At 24.8% G+C, this 21,626-nt stretch overlaps 3 protein-coding genes across 6 annotated transcripts in view; 1 reads left to right on the plus strand and 2 right to left on the minus strand.

Annotated features, from left to right (window-relative positions):
* The window catches only part of LOC100570328 (TRAF3-interacting protein 1), a 5,524-nt gene extending 4,842 nt beyond the window's left edge, over positions 1 to 682 (minus strand). The window contains exon 1 of the mRNA XM_008183020.3: positions 420 to 682. Coding sequence (XP_008181242.1) covers positions 420 to 554 — 135 coding nt within the window. The 5' untranslated portion in view covers positions 555 to 682. The remainder of the gene's footprint in view (positions 1 to 419) is intronic.
* Positions 683 to 1,009: 327 nt separating this feature from the next.
* Positions 1,010 to 2,513, minus strand: LOC107883286. Of its 3 annotated transcripts, XM_016802978.2 has the most exons (3): positions 2,004 to 2,513; positions 1,683 to 1,856; positions 1,490 to 1,605 (listed from the first exon to the last, which is right to left on the minus strand). In XM_016802978.2, exons 1-3 carry the CDS (start codon positions 2,027 to 2,029, stop codon positions 1,602 to 1,604), a joined length of 204 nt encoding a protein of 67 aa, XP_016658467.1. In that variant the 5' UTR covers positions 2,030 to 2,513; the 3' UTR covers positions 1,490 to 1,601. The 3 variants fall into 3 exon arrangements, with proteins under 3 accessions (XP_016658465.1, XP_016658466.1, XP_016658467.1); XM_016802976.2 differs by having other exon boundaries at positions 1,010 to 1,856; positions 2,004 to 2,440; XM_016802977.2 differs by having other exon boundaries at positions 1,010 to 1,844; positions 2,004 to 2,433.
* Positions 2,514 to 2,604: 91 nt separating this feature from the next.
* Positions 2,605 to 21,626, plus strand: part of LOC100168358 (segmentation protein cap'n'collar) — a 106,583-nt gene continuing 87,561 nt past the window's right edge. Inside the window, exons 1-2 of one of the 2 annotated variants that reach the window (XM_001942670.5) lie at positions 2,605 to 2,945; positions 11,301 to 11,786. In XM_001942670.5, coding sequence (XP_001942705.2) covers positions 11,319 to 11,786 — 468 coding nt within the window. In that variant the 5' untranslated portion in view covers positions 2,605 to 2,945; positions 11,301 to 11,318. Of the gene's footprint in view, positions 2,946 to 10,013; positions 10,398 to 11,300; positions 11,787 to 21,626 lie in introns of those variants that run through there. The other variant, XM_016802974.2, reaches the window with a different exon arrangement.

Below are 21,626 nucleotides of genomic sequence, written 5' to 3' on the forward strand. Positions count from 1 at the left end.
CCCCCTTTATTTGCGCCTATGGTAGTAGGTATTAATGTAAAATAAAAACATTTTAATTAAATAAATAAAAAAAACACCTTAATTTGAATACCTACCACAAATTTATTATGAAAATAATGATTTTAGTGTATAACTTGAAGTAAAAATAATTGTCTTTGTAATAATATACCTATTGACCAAAACAGAAAAACTGTTTAAATAATATAATTGAGCCATTCAAATTATTAGTGGTGAATACACTTGAAAAATAATTAATAATTAATCCTATATTAAATATATAAAAATTTTAAATAGAAACCATTGATATTTATCAATTCCCAAGTAATAAGGAGCATCAGTAATATTTTGAATAACAGACATTTGTTGAATCAATACAAATGTTGATTGTTTTTTGTTACATTTAAATAATTAATACTTACATTTGTAACAATATCATGAAGAAATTTGAATGGTGGTTTACTTAGTAGTTTTTCTGTTAGCTGTGGCTTATTTATATATTTTGGTAGAGATAATTGTACTCGTTTTATTAGTTCTTTATTCACAGAATCAGTCATAGCTACTAATGAGTAATTACTAATAGGTATGAATCTATTAAATAGGCAGACTACTGTTTAATTTAGTCACTAGTTTTAAATACAATATTCTAACTTAAAAACAAAACCCCTTTTATGGTTATTTGTTATTTAAGACCTTTTATTAAAATAAATTTAATTAATAAAAACTATAAAGTAACTTGAGTCTTGAGTTAATAATTTATATTTTACATTTTACAATGATAATACTTAATACTAAATACTTAAACGTTTGATAAGAATAAAGTGGTAAGTTGTATTGATAAAACTGTTATGACAAGGGATGTGATAAAATTAAAAATACAAACTAGGTAACTATCAAGTGGCAAGTTCTTCAAGGTGGATAGATGGATACGTATTTAATAAATTATAAATCCACCTTGGTATTTGATACGTCTTGATGAGATTCATACTATACAATAAATAATAATCATAAATCGATGATAGAAGTATAGAACATGAATATAATATATTGATTTTTACATGTACTATAAAATTCTGTGCTTAAAAATGATAAAAAATTATTATTTATTAAAAAATTAACATTGCATTTTTATTTTTTCCTTTTTAAATTTCTTTAAAATGTTACTGAACATATATCTTGCACATATTTGATTTGAAACAAATGATTCCTTTCTGTCTATCTGGCTCTTGTCTTTGTTATTCATTTGACGAATAAATATTTTTACTGTATTTTTTGATTTAACAATAGATTTACCCAGTTTCTCATCACATTCATCTTTAAAATTGTTTGTTACAAAAGTTTTTGAAGTATTGGTATGGTCTATACTTTTACAATCATTATTATTGAATTTTTTCTTTCTCTTACGTTTTTTTCTAGATTTTTTTGGCATTTCAGTTAGATTATTATTATTTTCTGGTTCTTCATTGAGATGATATTCATATACTTTAACTAACTCTCCATTTTGCTGGTTGATATTTTCTGATGTATTTATAATACATTTTTGTACCTGATAAGTTAGTTCTTCAGAATGTTTATCAATTATGAATGGTTTATTTATTTTAATGTTATCTGTAAAATGTGTTTTTAACGCTTTACAAAAATTCATTAATGAACATGGTTTATAATCCGTATAAGATGGATCATACTGGCTAGTTATTTCCAATTGGTGTGCATCATATTCTTCATTGGTAATAAACTTGTGATTAAGGGCATATTTTAAATGGTTAAGTCGTAGTTGAATTGCATGGTGATCAATAATACCTTGGTCATATAAATTTTTCCAGTATTCAAAGCTTTTGCCCACAATGCTGTAAATATAACTGGAAATTATAAAACTAAAATTTGGATAGAATTCCATAAAAATAATTATAAAAAATATAATACCTATCAATATATGTATGTATTATAAGTACTAAATTACATTATTTAAATGTAATATTATAATATATAGTATATAGGTATGTTACCTTTCGCTATGAGCTAATATGTCCATAGTGATAAAACTATAGTTGGTATAAAATTATAACAATTATTTTTAAAAACAGTCTCTATAATAAATATTAATAGTATACACTAAGAGCAAAAAGTTAAAAGCCGAAAAAAATAGTTGTGAATTACAAACATTTTAAAATTAAAAACAATTCAAACAATTTAATGAAGATTGCAGAAATAGAATGGCTATGATTTATGATCAATAACAATATTATGTCGAATTATGACGAAGATCGTTATGTACTATTTAAAATTTTAAAATAAAAACCATAAACCATAATTGTTTTTTTATGTCGTCTGTTATGTTAATTTATAAAAATGAATTAATTGTAATATGTAAAAACGAAAATTCTAGGGATTTATATTCAAACCACAAACAGAAATTATAGAGTAAAGCCGTAGAATAATGTATTATATAATTTATAATATGATAAGATTTGATTATAATATCACAGAATAAAGATTATTCTGTGATAATATTTTGTACAACGGTCTTTATCATTTGATAACCCTTCTCCTTTTCCTTATTTTCTTTTTCTTTTACGAAATTGCATTTTTCGCGTTATCTGTTGTGGTCATTTTTTGCTTGGGATCTATTAGGTGTGACGATTTTTTAAATATTTTTTGCGGTATCGAGATCGCTACCGTTTATCTGCTTGTTTCTCGTAATTCTTTCCCATTACTTTTGCCATTTCGTGTGTTGAACTTATCGTTGACTGTAATCGTGTTGAAACAAAAGATGTTTGTGTGAACTAAACGTCTACACCGTTGTAATGGATTTGTTTTCCGCCGAAGTTAACGCTGTTGTTGTTGTGCGTAATCGTCTTCGACGTAGTGCCTCAAATTAAAATTACTACCTACTCACTTGTTGTCATGAAGCTTTAATTTGTGGGACAATTTTAACTTTCGTATCAAAGGTATTGCACAAGATTCATTAAATATACATGTGTAATGTTATTATTAGATTTAATTTAAAACAAAATATTCATCAACTGGTTGAGTAATAATAATAATAATAATCAAATAGGTATTTATTGATGTTGCATGATACTTTTCTGTTTATAATTTTTAATGTAGGTAGCATATTATTTAGAATTAATGATATTATTTTACCAACTAGATCACTTAGAACATCAATATTTTTTGCAATTCGTTTAAAAATACTTATTTTTGAGAAAATATATTAAAATTTTTTGTGTTGTTTTATTATAGGTCAAGTAGCATTGTTTCACAGATCAAATTTTCATTCCTCTAATACTTGCATAACACATATTTCATATTTGTTCTTAGTTGGTAATTATTGACTTGCAAAGTTTTAATTTTCTTTTTTTGTTGAATAGGTATGTTAATATTAAATATTTCATTAAATAAAAAAACTACATAGGTATTGACTTAAAAATAATTCTCGTGTTATTAATTAATTTTATATTCAATTTAGTAATATTTGTTATAATCACGGGACATCATAGAAGTTAAGACATACTATTTTAAAATATAATATTTAGTTACTATTCAATTAATGATTTTTAAGTCCTTAACATATTGATGCTATTTGATCTCCGGCGTTCACACAGTATCAGAATATTAAAGTATTTTTACAGATACCGTTGGTTGCACTTTGTTATTATATCCATATGGCATACACCATATTGACTGCCATAATTATAGTATTTTTAAATGATGATGTAGTGTAGACAATTTCACACATAAAAAAGTATTGAATTAATATATGGAAATAATGAATGACATCGAAAATAAAAAGTGGCTCTGTAGGATAAATAGTAATGCGACCAACGACAGTAAATGTGTTGATGGCTTACAGTGAAAACTAAAATTTCATTTGGTAGGTAGGTATAATTGAAGTAGATACCTATCATACCTATTATGTAGGTATCCACTTCAATTAAGTTGGGTATTGATTTATATTTTCCATCTAGATGCATTTAATTTAAAGTATATATAAAAGTCAATGTAATTTTACATAAACTTATTAGAAATTATGAAATATCTCAATTCAATAAAATATTAATATTGACTTAGAATATTATTTAATATAAATTCAAATCAATAAATGTGCAAACGACTAGTTTCAATGTGAAAATGTAATTCATTTTTAATTTGTAGCCAACGCTACACATTTCCTGCTTAATAAATACAATGACCTGTTAAATTAGGTTACAGAATAGTCAAAACATATTTGTTGTTTTGTTACCATGTTAATATTATTATTTTAGTATTAATTTATCAGAACACTGTACATTTTTGAAAATTTTATTTTATCAACGTAGGTATCAATAAATACAACACTGAAGGTATTATTAATAAAATATAAATTTTAAAATTCTCAATAATTTAGTAGGTACCTTAAATGCTTAAGAGAATATCTAAATCCTTAGTTTAAGTTATAGAAACAGATGTTAAATATTTTATACTAAATTGCATATTAAAATAAATTTAGATACCTAAAAGTTTAAAGTATTTTTCGAGGTATTTTTATTATTATGAATTAAAAATATTAATAGTAATCAAAAGAGTATGCAATCGATTAAATACCTAATGACTAAAAATTAATAAATTTTACTATGTTAAATTATAATTTTAGCCGTTTGGTTCCATAGCAGTAACTTTTAAGACAATATTTAAATTGTTTTTCTATTTTAGTACCCTATTAATTTCTGCTATGTATTAACTAGTTTATACTCTTTTAACCTCCCTAGTTGCAACCTGTATCTACCTATACCTAAATGCATTACTTAATTATTTGATATAATTAAATTTCAGTTAAAAAAAAAATTAAGTTTTACTGTTTTAGTTTTTATATCAATAGATAAATGTATAGATAAATGTGGAGATTTAAACTTAGATAAATATAGCTTTAAAAAAAATTTATTTTGTAATCGATTCAATCAAATAAAACAATTGCTTTTATATGTTAGGTAGGTACTTAAAATATTTAGTTTTAATATAGGTATACTGTTCAAAATAAGAAAACATTTGGCAGCTGCTAAAAATTAATCTTAGTTTATGCATTCTACTAAATGCTACTCATAGTTAACTGAATGTTTTCGAGGCAATTGACAATAAATGTTACGACACAGTTAGAAATTGGCTATTACGGTGACTCATTTTAGAGCAACCTGTTTGTACTGCGGGATTTGATATGGCTTCACAAATCTTTTGAAATATTCTGCCAAGTGGTTTTTTTGGTTTATTTGGAAATACATTTAAGAACTAATATACCTGCATAAAAATATTCAATGTTGGTACGAATAATAGGTACGACCATTCCTCGCAAATCATAAAACATATTTGTTTATTTAATTTGTCTGTTTAAATGATTTGTTTAATATAATTGTCTTGAAATAGGTACCCATTATATTACAGTATTAAAAAAAAATTAATTAGGTTTATTATATTAATAAGGCATTTTAGAGTTTTTTTTTCTGGTAGGTTTGTGTAACAGATAAAATACCTAACCTATTATTTTTAATTTTTAATTTTAATTGTTTTAAGAGTACCTACATCATACACGTAGACATGTATTGTCTCCATCTTAGTGTATATCATACCGACAGTTCCAATTTTGTGTTGTTTACTAAAATATGTGATTAATGGATTGTACTCTTATCAAACTTAAATGTAAGGTTTGAACATTAGTTTTTTTATGATATTTTTATTTTTAAGTGAGTTATGAGTAGGTATATATAATATTAATACTTAAAAATGCTTATAAACTTTTTAAAAAATAAAATATTGTAAAAAAAAAATGAGGGAGTACAGATGATTGTCTTAACTTGAATTTTATAACTTATAACACAAAATTGGATTTACTAAACACAAATTGGTATATTGTCCATTTATAAGACAGGGGCAAAACATGCGGGTATGACACCCAGGATATTTTTAAAACAATTCTAATTTGTTTATAAACATACAACTGTACAACTGAGAAAAAGTCTTTGTTACTTATACATTAGTGGGTAATTAATTTTTTTTTTTAATCTGTTTATAACTAATATTACCTAACCATTAACTAGTTTAACTGATATTTACAATAAAATCTGATTATATTCTAGTCAAAGTCAGTAAACAAATTTAATTTGTTTGTCGAAATTATGATTAATTAGGTACCTAATTCAATTTTTTTTAAATCTTAGGAATTATGTAATTGCTTAAAACATGAATATTAATTTTAATAACCATTATAAATTTATATTATGCTTTATATCAAGATATTTATTAATCTTTAATAATATTTATTAGGTAGCTAAATAATTTTTAAGCTCAGACTAATTTATTCTATTTTAATTTTAATAGATTCCCAACCAAGTCATTTTGATGTTTTATTGAATGAAGACAAAATTACCATTAAATACGAGATTAACTCGGAGATTAAATAGTAATTGAGTCTTAAAAGTGAATTATTATTTATTTATTAATCATTACCACTTATGTAATTTTTATTAGTACTCATATACTTGATTTATTTATTCATGTTTAAAAATAACAACTCATTATTAAAAGTACCTTATTTATTATATTAACTGAATCTACTTACCCAGCATATTATTATTATTTTAAATATATGTTTCCATTTTTTTGTGTATATTATTTTTACCTCGATTTTTATTATCCTTCTACTTTTTTAAATAATATTTTTTTTTTTCAAAACTTTACTCGTCACAACAAAACATCCATGATAATAGAATAATCTTATGATAATCAAAGATACAATTTTTGGTTAAATGGATGATCATATTAACTAGGTATATACATTTATAGATTTGTGTAGTAAAAATGTAAAATTTATTTTTAAAATAAGTTCTTAGAGTACCATTAGACTTGTGTTGCATCTATATTTTATAGCTCAACTGAATATATAAATACGAAATGCCTTAGAGATTTTTTACTCATTTTTAATTATTTGGTTTCTACTCATTTTAAAATCTACATAGGTAGGTATATAAATGGGTAAGTATACTTTTTTTTTTTATTTTGAATATTTTATTATAACACAATTGTCAACCTTTTAATTCTGAAAAATAACTTATTACTCAAGCTGTATACATTTTTATTTCTATTATTTTGATTAATTATATAATGATACAAATGATTAGTTTCAATATGTGTGTTTTGCATAAGTACTAATAATTGTTGTGAAGGTACCTAGGACCTAGGTACATATAATTTTTTGATTTCGAACCATAAATATGGTAGTATTTTTAAATTGTTTAGTGTTAACACACTTTATTACAATTTACACCAATCGTTTGTAGACTATGGTCTATGACTTGTAAAAATAATACATATTTAACAATAAAATATTAATACTTATACCTATGATATAGCATAATATATTTTAGTTATTTTAAACTTACAAAACCAGGAAACTATCTGTTTTATAATGGATTTTGACTTAGTATAACTCTCCATTGATCAGGTCACTGTTATGAACGAGTTAAATTTGATTTCAATTTAAAATTTTTGTATAGGAAAAACAATTTTAAGCAGAGATGGTTGTTAGCCTCTATTATAATTTTCTGATGATATTTTATAATTTACCAATTTATATTACTATAAGTTTATATTAATACAGTTGTACTAAAATTACAAGATATTTGATAATTTAAAAATGTTATCTATGTAAATAAAAAACGAATTAAAAAAGACGAAAATTTCAATTGCTTATAAATAGATGAAATGCAGGGGCGTAATTAGGGGGATAGATCTCCCCAAAACTTTTTTTTACCGCTAACATTTTGATCAAAGTATTGATAATGACCATTCATGTTTGCTAAAAACGTATATCCCCCCCTCCCCTAAATGCTAATTTAAATATTTCTTTTTAACATTTTAAGTCTTTATGGTTACTTTTCAAAAATTGACTCAAAAAATTGAGTAGCGTAAATACAATTTCCCACTGTTTTTAGTTTTAGTTATTCCCGATTATTTAGAAAAGTACGTGGATAATTTTACTCTTCATTAAAATTGTTCATACATATTGTAAGACATTTCATATAAATGATAAAAAAAAAATATAGACAATAATACAATATAGTCCACTATAGCATATATCTATTTAATGCTTTTGATGTGACCTATTGGCTAATAATAGCTCATAAGCAAATAAGCAATACATATTTCCGTAATATGTATCGTTTATTCTATAGGAGTATGTAAAAAATTATAATGAATTAGGTAATATAATGGCTAAATTACATAAACAATTTTTTCAGTAAATATTTCATAATTTAAAAACATAAAATGTATATATAGTAGGTATTTCACTATAATAGTAATGAATAGACCTAAAAAGAAATCTAGGGGTGCTAAAGACAGTTTTGTTTCAATGACTATGATAATTTGGGAACCCCTGAGGCCACTTTATTGTTATATGCTCCTTTACGGTATACCTACCTATTTATTTTATTTATTAGGTATATAAGATTATAAATATAATGTAGTATACTTTGTTTTGTACTGATGATACATTTATAGATCATAAAGAGGCATGATAATTATTATATCATTTGTTGTATTTTTGTTGTAACAACGCACCTACACGTAATTTTTAGTGAGTGCAAATAAACATGTGCTGCGAAAACTCGATTTCCAAATTTTACGTATTATACTATAATTTATTTATATTTGCCGTTCTTTACAATGTTAGTATAATCAACAAAGTAGATAAGTGCATAAGCAATAAGCATATACAATAATATGGATGATAGCTTCAAGTAATTATAAATTTTACAATAATTTTAGTTATAAACTTCTAGAATATAAATTTTCATTTTCAAAAAGTCTATATTTTTCATTTATAGTTATTTTATTTTTACGTATCTCAAAAAGAAAATATAAATTGTTAAAAATATATAGGTTTACATATATTAACTATGGACTAAGTATACGGTTTAAGCTTAAGGGGGCTGCAGCTCACGTATTTTTCATACGTTTTAGACCAATAAGCGGTGGTAAATTACACATACTTCGGAATGTCCGATTTAAATTTTTTATACATGTTTGAATTCATTGATAAAATATCTAAGTTTCTTAGGAAGTCCATTTTCAATTTTAAATTTAAAATGACCTTAAAATAACCATTTTTTTTTTTTAAAAATCCCATGAAATAATCGCATTACATTTGTATTTATTTTGGGCACATCTGATTTTAAATAAAAAAAAGTGATTCCTAAGAAACATAGTCTAGAAGTTTATAAATTCAACCATTTTTTCAAAATTAAAATCTGTCAAACCAAATTCTTCCAGTTTTGTCTAGCTTATTGGTCTAAAAGCTACTTTTTTTCATTGACTGGAGCCCCCTCCTGCCCCATTAAGGTTTATTTTATGATAAGGAATTTAAATATATTTAAAAACACAATAACAAACAAAATTAATGTTTAGATTGGTCAAATCTACATTAGTTTTAAAACCGGCTGCATGCAGCCCCCTTAATTGAAGATTTTTAATATTTATAAATTAAATTGAATTAAACTAATATTTTATTATTTAGTTAAAATAATTATTTTAATATTTTTGTTTTTGTTTTTATTATTAACTGTTATTTGTTAGTTATTATCAGTTATCTTAATTTAAATATTTTAAGTACCGTAAAAATAAAAGAACTTTGTTAAAACATATTTGCAAATTTACTCTTGAGCTTGGATCTTAAATTTCTAATACGTAAAGTATTTTGCAATTATTTATTCATATAAATAGACATTTTTAAAATATAATATAATTGGTTAAGGTAAATTTAAACTGAATATTTGTCTATTTTTAAATTATTTTAGTATATTCGTCATTTATTTCCGCACTACCGTACAAATATTGAACAAAGTGATTTTATTTTTAAACAAATTCATAAAATAATAATAAATACAAAATATAATAAAATATATAATACATTTTCATAAATTTGTTGGCACAGTAAGTTATAACAGTTATTTTAAATAATTGACAACATTTCCTATAAATACATTGCCCATGACCCGAAAATTTCCAAATTTTATATTGTTTTGTCTTTTCTAGATCAACGAACTCGCGATCATCACTAAAGTTAAGTTTTTCTCACGCAATTAATAACACACACACTTATGGGACTTTTGCCAAAATTGTGTACGTCGTACTCTTAAAATGTACTTTGTTGCAACGGCTAATTTGAAAACAATCGTCGTTAGACTTCTTACCGTTACACTTTCTTTTTGTTCAATAAAAAAAACTCCTTATTTGTTGGTTTACTATTTTATGTTTGTATATTTTCACAACGTTCCAGCTACTAGAACACCAATACTTTATGATAGTGTTGTACTATTAAGGTATACAATTTTACGAAGGACATCTGTGTTGTTAAACCTGATTTAAAAATGGTTAGTGTGAATAACTTTTTAAATTAAGTGTATTACCTATACATAACACGATTTACATTAAAATGGTTTGTTTTATATTTTTTGATTTTTAGTATTAGGTAATGAAATTGTAAAATTAAATATCATTTTTTAAATTATTTAAATTATGTTATAGGCAATAACTGTTTTATCCTTACACTTAAATTATATTACGTCGGAGATACATTTACTAAAATAAGAATCGAATGAGAATATATTAAGTAATTTTTGCAGCGTATTACCTATATTTTTAAAGAAAACAATTAGTAATTTATTTATTGGCTATTTCTTAAGCTTAAAAAATATTTTTATTTGTATATCAGAGACAACACGAATTATTTCATATTTTATAAAATTATTGAATTAGATGACGAAATAATAACTAACTAATAACCCTCAAATATGTCTCACGAGCACGGAGCAATTCCAGCTTCATAAGGAGTGAAACACAACCGGTTGAGTCATTGAAGGTTTATTCAACTTTCAAGGTGCATGAGCATATCATTCAAAATTGCCTTTTATGTTTTCTATTATTTAATTAATTATATTAATATTTTGTTTTTCGTTTCTTGTAATATTATAAAATAGTTTGGTGGTACCCATATAGCTAAATTAAAATTAATTATTAATTTATCCTTTGAATGTTATCTTTTGTTAAATTATTAAGTTGATGTCACGAAACCAGATATTAGATATTATGTTGTTTACTATAATTTTAAGCAAATATAAATTACCAATATTTATAGATAATTGTGTGTATACTGTATATCTATATAGTCTCCTGTGTACATATTAAATTTATTTTGTTATAATATCTAAACATTATTTATTTTAGCCCATGTTATATCGTTCCTTTTTAACTCTTTAATTTTGATCTGTTGGCAGAGACACAAAAAAAAAATCATGTTGCGAATTAAAAAAGGCTTTTCGGAGCAATTGCTCCAGATGGCATTGCTGTTGAGCCTTATAGGCTGCGACCGTCTATGGCCAACATTTGGGCTATGGCCTTCGGCACCTTCGGCCGAAGTAGAAGTAGGACCTTTCGGTCGATGGGAAGATGATAGCTATTCAAACGGATTTGGTCCATTAACGCAAATCCACCCCAAAAGTGTTGATCGGTATTTGGATCGACAATGGCTGTTAAACGAATTACTATCATTGGGGAGATATGGTGATCGATATCCATCGAATATTGAGGCTTATTTACTTAATGTGGACGGCGACGAGAACGGCCAAGATGATCAGCAACAGCAAGGCCCCGGCGGTCATGTTGTTAAAACGGAACCTAAAGAAAATAATGATGAAGACAACGACGACGTGGAAGTATTTGACACAGATATTGTTGAAGATGTTTTCATGTTTGCGCCAGAGGTAAGTTTTTTTATTTGTTCAATATTTATTTGTTAAATGTAAATGTAATGTGCACTGTGCAGTCGGTACATAGTCTGTATAGGTACATCCAAATTAGGTGTGTAGGTACAGGTACAACTCTTTACCTGTGACTCCTTGTGATTATATTATATTATTCTTACGTGGTTATGTTTTACTTCTCTCTTTTTATTTTTCAGTGTAAATATATTATGTAATATATATTGTGTACTATATATTTTGAAATCACAATTTAAATCACGGTTATACTTTATATTTCATGTTTGAATTATACTAATTTATTAAAATTCTGATTTTTGAAATTTTTAATATACCTACTTTAAAGCCATATTTTTAGATAATTAAATATTTTACCATTAAAGGAGTGTCATTTTGTGATACAAACTTTTTTTTTCAAATGTGAACAATAATCTTTCCCTTTTTACGGAAAACTTTTGCACCTGTAGATTTTTTAAAAAATTGTGATGCTGAAGCATCGCCAAATCAAAAATTTAAGAGGTAGTTTCTGTATTACTAAATATTATGTAGGTACAATGATTAAATATAAAATATAATATGTTATATAAATTCAATGTACCTAGTAATTATTACTATAATAACTTTTGCAAACATAAAATGCTAATGTATTAATATAAAATGTCTTTGTAACAATTTAGATTGGGTAGGTCGTAGGTAGGTAGGTATATTATATATATAACAGTTTATATATTACCTCAGCCTAAGATTAGTGATATATTATTTATTGTAAATTAAAATCAAAGATCATGATCATTGTACCTACTAAGTTTCTACTCGATTTATAAAACATTTTTTTTTTTTTATAAATGTAATAATTTAATATTGTAATTATTATATAAATGATGTATAATTTATGAATAATCATCTTAAAAATGTATTGAATATAACAATGAAAATAGGTAATCTAAGCAACCTTGTATTAATTGGCAAGTCGTTATATACTTAAAACTATAAATTCTATTAAAAGAAATCTAAAAATATGATCGTCATAGATAAACAAATTCTCCGTAATTTATATTCAAAATCTTTGTAAGATAATTTTATTGGTTGGTCTAATTTATACATAATATTATGTGAACTTTTGTGACAATTTTATATAGGTAACTAATTGACACACGACTGATCTATTTGTTTCTGACAGATTTTTTTAAATGTTTTGTACCTAGTAGGTATTCATTACCTATACCTAAGTTATAACAAAGAATATTCTAAATGTTTAAGATTGAAAAAATATTTAATATGATTGGTTTTAGTTATATATTATATTATAATTATTTCAAACTGAACCAGTGTTGATTTATAAAATAATTGCATTAGGTATTTTTCTTACTGTCCCTTTCTACTAAGTTTAGATGAAAAGTTTCTATTATTTCTATTATATGCTCTCAGACAAAAATATTTACTAAAGTAAATAGTAGAGCCTATAAGGCTAAAATATTACTTACTATATAGGAGAGGTGCACTTTGTAGAAATTCATTTTCTCGAAAGAAGACATTGCTTGGGTGTCACGGTGACCTCCCTCATATTTGCGCAACTGCAGGCTACACATATTGCATACACATGTTATTTACTTAATGAGTGGTATCTATAAAAGAATACAAAAAGTTTTGTTTAAAAACCATACATATTAAACTATAGTCTTGCATATTTTTTTTTTAATACGAATTAAGTGCACATTTCAGCTGTACATAGTAGTTACTTCATACTTGCATACTTACTTATTATCTTCAGCCAACAGGTGATTATTGCATTACATATAAATTATAGCTCATATAGCTAGGGTGTGTTAGTAAATTACCTAAAAAACAAAACAAATGCGTTTTAAAAATACGACTAACTAATTATATTACAAAACTTTAATAAATGCCCTTAAATATGGTTTTTTAACATAAACTAATGAAAATGACTAAACAAAAATCTATTAGCATTAAAATATAATAATAAAAATATTTCAATTTACTCGTAATTTGACGTTCTCATGAACGATAGATGTAAATCGTAAATTACGGGGTAAACTCTCCCGATGGTAAACTCCCCCGGGTCAACATTATGTTTACCTGAAAGAAATGTGTAAACTATCCAGAGTTCTTATAAATATTATTGCTGCACTATGAATCGGATATATTTCTTTAGACCTCTAGTCTTCATCAATTTATATTTATATTTATTAATGCCCTAACAGATTTTCAAACTGAAGTGTACATAAAAATTCAAAGTTACAATAAACAAAATATAATAATTTTAATAACCTTAAGTTTTTTTGAAATCTGTATGTTCGTACTATCATAAAAATTAAATTAAAATGTTTAGTATTATACCTACTAATATTATTCACAGCAGCTAAAAACTTTGTTTTTTACCCGGTTGATCCGTGAGAGTTTATAATATAGGCACTTCCATCACGTAGTAGGTACCTACTGAAGTAGACCCGTGAGAGATTACGTGTTTTCGTCTTGCTAGTCCTGGAATTTACCATCAGGAGAGTTTACAGGTCATTAAAATCGGGAGAAAACTTATACCATTTGTTTTTTTAGTGGTGTACTTAGTTCAATTTACATTTCATAAAATTTGATCTATTTTTATAAAATATACAAAAAATGTAAATGTGAAATAATTAAATTATAATGAAAACTATTGTAAATTACCAGACGGACTATTGATTGAAATACCGAAAACTACAAGTTAACCGTTTTTAATGAATGATATACAAGGAGAATGATCTCATGCTTAGTGAATTACTCTGTAAATAAATAAATAATTATTTGATATTTATATAATTAATTCTACAATAAATTATAGCTCTGAAATTATATTTATTTCTTTTGTGAATTAATCCAAATTAATATTGAGTTGGCGATTTATTTCTAGATTTATTTTAACAGATTTAATCTTCCTAACGTCTTCTTGTTCTAAAATATTCAAACCTATAATGGTAATTCTTTTTTTTTATTCAAGACTTCGAGCGGTGTTGATTTTACTACGATGAAACTTTTTTTTTATGTCTGTCATCGTCTTTTGGATAAGTAAAAATGCTTCGATTTTCTTCCACAGCATCTTTTCTGGTAGGAAAGTGAATCTAGTTGGTACTTTGGATAAGATGTATTTATTATTTTTATTTTAATTCGGTAAAAAATTACCGCATATTCATGATTTTTTCATTGAATTATATTAGTTATGCGTCATAACATATTTTCGAAATTTCGCGATTCTTTTATTGAGCTATTTATAGGCATATGAAAATTTTGAGTTTTATTGAATTTGAAAATCTAATAGGTACATAGTTCCATATAAGTTGTTTAGCTTAAAAAAACAGTTGATTGTAAAACCACGATAATTTTTCATGGGCGTCTGAAGTTAAAATTTTAACAAAATTACGAAAATTAGCAAATTATTTCGAGGTAGAAATTCATAAAAAAATCTTTATGTATATTCGAGATTTGAAATTTTTTTTACAAGATTTCTCTCAAGTTTTCTTACACTTAACAAAAAAAAAAAGTTTACCGGAAGTTCATCCGTAAATTAAGAAAATCTTATACAACGATTTTATTATTATGTTATTATCCAAAAACTAGCTATTAACCGTAAGTATCTACGTGAAATTTCCATCAGATGTTTATTTTCTATACATTTTACCATTTTCAAAATATTTTGACTCGTTTTGAGTTATTTATAGACATTTAAAATTTGATATTTTTTAGTTTTTTTTCTATTAATTTATTCGTTGGACCAAAATGATTATTTTGTAGTTCCTAAATTATAAAATTTTAAATTTTCATAGCTAAGGATTGAGAATTTAAAAAAGGATTCTCATAATTTAATTAGTTCATACTGTAGCCAAAAAATATATAAACAGTTATTTTTTAATACATATGTTAAATTATGAAATTACATACTAATACCAAGAATAACGATTTTAGTGATTTTGTTGTTATGTATGTATAGATATAATTCGTGGGTACTTTTAGACAGTATATTGTATTCAGTATGCACACAATTACATTTTCAATTGCAATTAATTTAACCTACTAGATGTAGTCCTATAATAGTAAAACAAATTACTTTTATCACAATAATATCATACAATTTATTTAGTAATATTGTAGGCTAAGGGGCTGACCGTCTTTCTCAGAATCTTTTTTCGTATACAATGATTATTGAATTCAAATTTAATACATTCATTACAGTGACTGTCATATCGATATCTTGATACCTAATGTGTAGCAGAGTGTCACCCACTTACCAGCTTTTTAGTATTATATTTTCTTTAATCTTACGATGGTCTGTGAACAGGTTCCGTAATTATGGCAGCGTAAACTAAAATAAAACTAACGTATTACAGTCCTACCCAAATACGAATTTACATTTATCAAAACAAACTTAGTGTATCAGTATAAGAAATAAAGTAGTACAATACGTCATAATTTCCAATAAAAATGTAGACCAAAAATGAATTTGTAATTTTATTTTATTTTTGTAGAGTAGGTATTCTTTGGTTCACTTTTTACGTTTTAATAATTAACTATAAAACAATATAAATTATTACCTAAAAGTAAAATCTTAAAAAATTGATATCATAGTACATCATAGTCCATAGATGAAGACTTTAGTCATCCACTAAAAGTAATCGTCCCCATTCTTTGAATGTTTACTATTATTAATAATAGAAATATACAACGCTATCTTTATTATACTCTCAACAACTAATATGTAGTAATATGCATGCTCATAGATAGCGCTACCAATATCGTTTTCTTACAATGTAATTCACATCACCATATTATTATGTTGTCTCTGTCTTAAACGCATTTACCTCAATTATTTTTAATATTAGAGTGAATTTATGTCTCATACATTTTATTTAAAAGTATATGAATATCAATTTACTGTTTTATATTTTAATTTTACAGCATGTAGTAAGCATATTATTATGTAAGTACACAAACACATTGTCTACATTTAGATTATCTACATCTAGGTATTTATATAGATGCATGGAAACAAAATATAAAACAAAATCCATCCAGTAGGTTACCACTCTGTTGAAAATTAAGGGTTAAAAGTAGTTTCGAACATAATTACCTAAGCCAAACCAGTTGCCGAGAAAATCGATTTTAGATTCTGAGCAGAGCCATGAATGTATTGATTTTTTTTCGTTGTGTCTGTTATTACTGTTTGGGGCAGTACAATTGCTTCAATATTCTTCAACAGTATATCTTGTTCGATGGGAAATTGAATCCAGTTGGTGCAGGTCAAAATTCACGGCAGGTCAAAATTACCAATAGTTTTCAAAAGCGCAGGGAAAAACAAAATAAAATGTAAGGATAAACTGGAATTTTTACGCAAAATTGGTTTTGGTTTTTGGTGTACCTAACTCTAAAACAAATGGCCGATACATGACGTTTTCACTGAATATTTAAATTAGCATAACTCGATGAGATGCATTTGACATCTATATAATATAATACGCTTAAAATAAAAATGATTTTATTTAATATGAATAAAATAGAATTATTATGGTTCTAAATTTTTTTCTCAGAGTGTTAATTTATATAAAATATACACTTTTGTATGAAAACTAGCCATATATGCACTTATAAGTAAAAATTGGTCAAATATGCAAAATAAAAATAAAAACATGTAAAATATCTATTTACCTGTGTTGTAAAAGATTTGTATATTACTTAACTATATAACATTAATAAGTATTCCAAGACATCCTTGAAGTCTCGAGCTCTTCGTTTAATATTCAGTTTTATGTTATGTCAATTAAGTAATTTGAACGAAAAAAAAATGTTAAATAAAAAGTGCTGTAAGTACATGATGATCATATTTAACATAAAACTCAATTTCAACATATAATGTGGATAATTAAGAGAAAAACTATGTATTTATAATAATGACTATAATACTTGTTAAAAATATTGCTTTTTTAAAAGTTTTCTAATTATATATATATACATATATACCAATCTCCATATAAAAATGAGAAAATACATTCCATGGGTTGTTTTTTACAAGGTACGCTTAAATTAAATAGGGACAACTTTACTAGTAGTATAACCCACACTGAAATTATTTCAATTCATAAAATTAAGAACATTTTCGTGTAAAATCACCTTTAATATATACATGATAAAACGAATTTTAAAAATAAGTAACTTGGCCAGACCAATGAACATAGTGTATGAAAAAATTGTTTAATTATAGGTATAATAGGTATAGTAATTTTATTTATAATACTGTTTTAATATTGCGTTAAAGTTTTATGGTTGTTCCCTTTGACCCGATAACCTATCCCAGACAGCAATTTTTTGCTTAATAATATTATTATAACATTATAATCACGAATAATATTAGTATAACGTTATTATAACACTATTATAATATTATTGTTACAAAATGCTGTCTGGGATATTATTTATCACACAATTTTATCTATATAAAATAAGTAGAACATACCTATATTATTATTTCTGATCATAAATATTCTGAATTTAGTCATTTATATAATTTAGATTATATTTTATACTTATAAATTATTGATGACCGTATTGAGTAGGTATAATGTATATATATATATATATATATATATATATAGAGAGACTTAAGAACAACTAAAATTATTTAACTACCTAAACCTATGTGCGGATATAAAAAGACTTTATAATAATATATAACTGTTAATTGTTATGCTTGCATATTATATCATACAATTATAATATTTTTCATTAAAATTATATACTTATGTAAGTACCTTTTAACTAATAAGTAATGATCCTCTTATTAAAATTTAATATTTTATTGTTAGTATTTCATAATTATTACTTTCGTAATTGTCGTGTATCTTTTTTTTTTTGTATTAAAAATCCTTTGTAATTAGTTACCTTCCTGCAGAATTATTCTAATAATTATATAAAAATTAATTTGAAGTTAACAGTCCACAATGGTTTTCCTATTTCCTATTAGTGACTTATTTCTACTTGAAGTCGGTATATATTTGTTTTAAATTGTATTATAGCTTAACATAATAATACATTATATCCAATACCTACTTAATACTTATATTCAATAACATCAGATAATAAATAATATTACTAGAGATTTTGAATTCGATACCGACGCGTGTAGTGTTGGATTGTTGTCATTAATTCAGCCGTATAAAATAAACATGGGTCAGTCAGATAGTAATACATAGCGGGGGTTATGCTCGGGGTGACATGTCTTTGTGTTTATATACGAATTTGATTTATTGGTCTTAGTCGAGGGAAGAATTCTTGTAGATTATAAAAGAACAATCATTAGCGGCTTTTCCCTTAAAAAATCGACAAATTACCCACAACATACACGGTGAGTTTGTGAGAACCATTATTATATGGTATGTTCTTTCGTGTCCACTTGTCCCTAAACCCAAATGGACAACATACCGACATAATAAAAGATAAATAATATCGTCGGGGAATTATTGTTGGAAGAGTTAAGGATCGGTTTACAATTGTGCACTACATAATATACATGAATATCTCAGCAGGTTTTGTAAAATGCTATTAATAATGCGGATTTTGCAATTATTTCTTTTAGTCCGGGTACCTTTTCTCATTTTTGATCCGAATTTTTCACAAAGGGTTGACCATTAATATTTATTTCTATTTTTTTTTTGTGTGTTATATTTCTTCTCACGAATGTTTAGTGTGAAGCGTTTGTATTATTAGACTGTTAGAATCATATTATATATTATATAATAAACTAGAGAATATATAGTATGTCAACAAATCTTAATACAACTCAAATATTTTACATTTTTGATTTATAAATGTATACTTTTACAATTTATTCGTAACAGCGTTTAACTGTTCTATTACAAGAAGAATATAAATACTAATATTTATCCTATTTAAATGTATATAATAATATATATTAACATAATATTTACCTACTGGTTTCACCTAGCATGCCAATCAAATTTTTCCCTTTAATCATTTATTTAAATTATGATTTTTGTAATTTTAAGCAGGTAGGTTAGGTTAGGCTAAATTAGATCAGGTTAGGTTAGGTGGTAGTAGGTACACTAAAAGATAATTTTTTTAAATACTCAGATTTTTTATTATTTTAATAGGAATGTTCTGTGATTACAACTTCTTTTTTTCAAATGACAACCGACCTTTATTACTGTAAATATTGTTAAGCATATTTAATTTTATATTTAAGTTCTGATAAAAAATATAGTTTTTAACAAATAATTCTGAATTCAATAATTTCTAATGAAAAACCACGTCTTAATGTAATTTAATACCTACATACCTACTCTTTGAACGGTTTAAAAAATCCAAGTATTTAAAAATATGGTCTTTAAGTACCTACTTATACTTAAAAACTCGAAAAAATAATTTTATGTAACTTATATTATTAGTCTTAGATGGTGAGATGCCGATTTATGATATTGCAGTATCACATGTATACCACAATAAATTAAAATCTTCTTAAGCTGATATGGGGCCCACTTTCCTACTATAATAAAATATAAAATATATATAAAATAATATAAATATTTAATAAATTGTTATTTTTATATTATTTACCAACATACTCCATTTATGTTTTGTGTATGTAAATAATCACCAGTTATACTGTAATGTTTAAAATATTAAAAAATCATAAATATTTCGTATATACATACGCAAATTGGCTTTGTGAATGTTCACATTCACTAGTGATTGTCGACAATGTACTATCTTCAGACTTTCGCAGTAACATATATGTATATAGATTTTATATAGTTAGCCTACATGTGTAGTACTTTTGGCTTGATTCTTTATTTATTTTTAAATTAAATGACCAGAGCGCATAATATATATTTTGCAATAAGAGTAAACAAGCCTTTAAATATAATGTTTTTAATATTTATAATTTATAACTTGTACTCATAATATGCCGCGGTACCTATGTAATATTTATTAATTATTATATTTAACATTAGGCATATTATTCAGTCGTATTTAAAATTATTTAATTAAATGCATAAATTATAGGGAAATAACTAAAAAAATTATAGTTCTAATATATTTCAATCCATCATAATACGCATTATCAAGTGGTAGAAAATTGAAAAACGCTATACAAATCCTTGAATCTTGTATATGCCTTTATAACAATTTACAAGATCAATTATAAATACTAATGTATATAAATAGACAATAATTTATAGTGGGTACCTAAAAACATATTTTAATATATACGAATCGTATGCATATAACTCTTTTAAACTATGGAACTTGTATATTTATAAAAAAACTGAACTTATTCTCCTGTACAGACGTAATTATAGGTAGGTATAATTTCAATTTAATGATAAATATTGTATTAAAAAAATTATAATGATTAAAGACTCATCATCTCCGTTCCTATCTGGTGGGTTGAATTAAATGTTGCTCAAAACATCGCGTATATTATATTATATTGTTATTAACTTATAATACTCAATAACCGATAATATGTAAGTACCTTAGAATTCTAAGTTGACTATAAGTTCGTGATTTAAATTACCTTAAAATAAGGCTAAATATTTTTAAATAATAATTTATGTATACCAGCGAAGAGTTTCAAGTTTCTACAATTAAAATGACTAACATTGTTGAAGGAAAATCGTTATTTTTGTTTAAACACCAGTATTCGTCAAAATCAAGTTAAAATGTTAACTTCAAATGAATATAAAAAAATTGTGTCTTTGTATTTTTGGTATTTTTAAATTTCCGTAAGAACAGCTTTTGAGGAATCTTGTGTTTTATTTATTTTCAAGCCTAAATAAT

The sequence above is a fragment of the Acyrthosiphon pisum genome, chromosome A2 (genome assembly GCF_005508785.2).
Source record: "Acyrthosiphon pisum isolate AL4f chromosome A2, pea_aphid_22Mar2018_4r6ur, whole genome shotgun sequence".
In the NCBI taxonomy this organism is placed as follows: Eukaryota; Metazoa; Arthropoda; class Insecta; order Hemiptera; family Aphididae; genus Acyrthosiphon; species Acyrthosiphon pisum.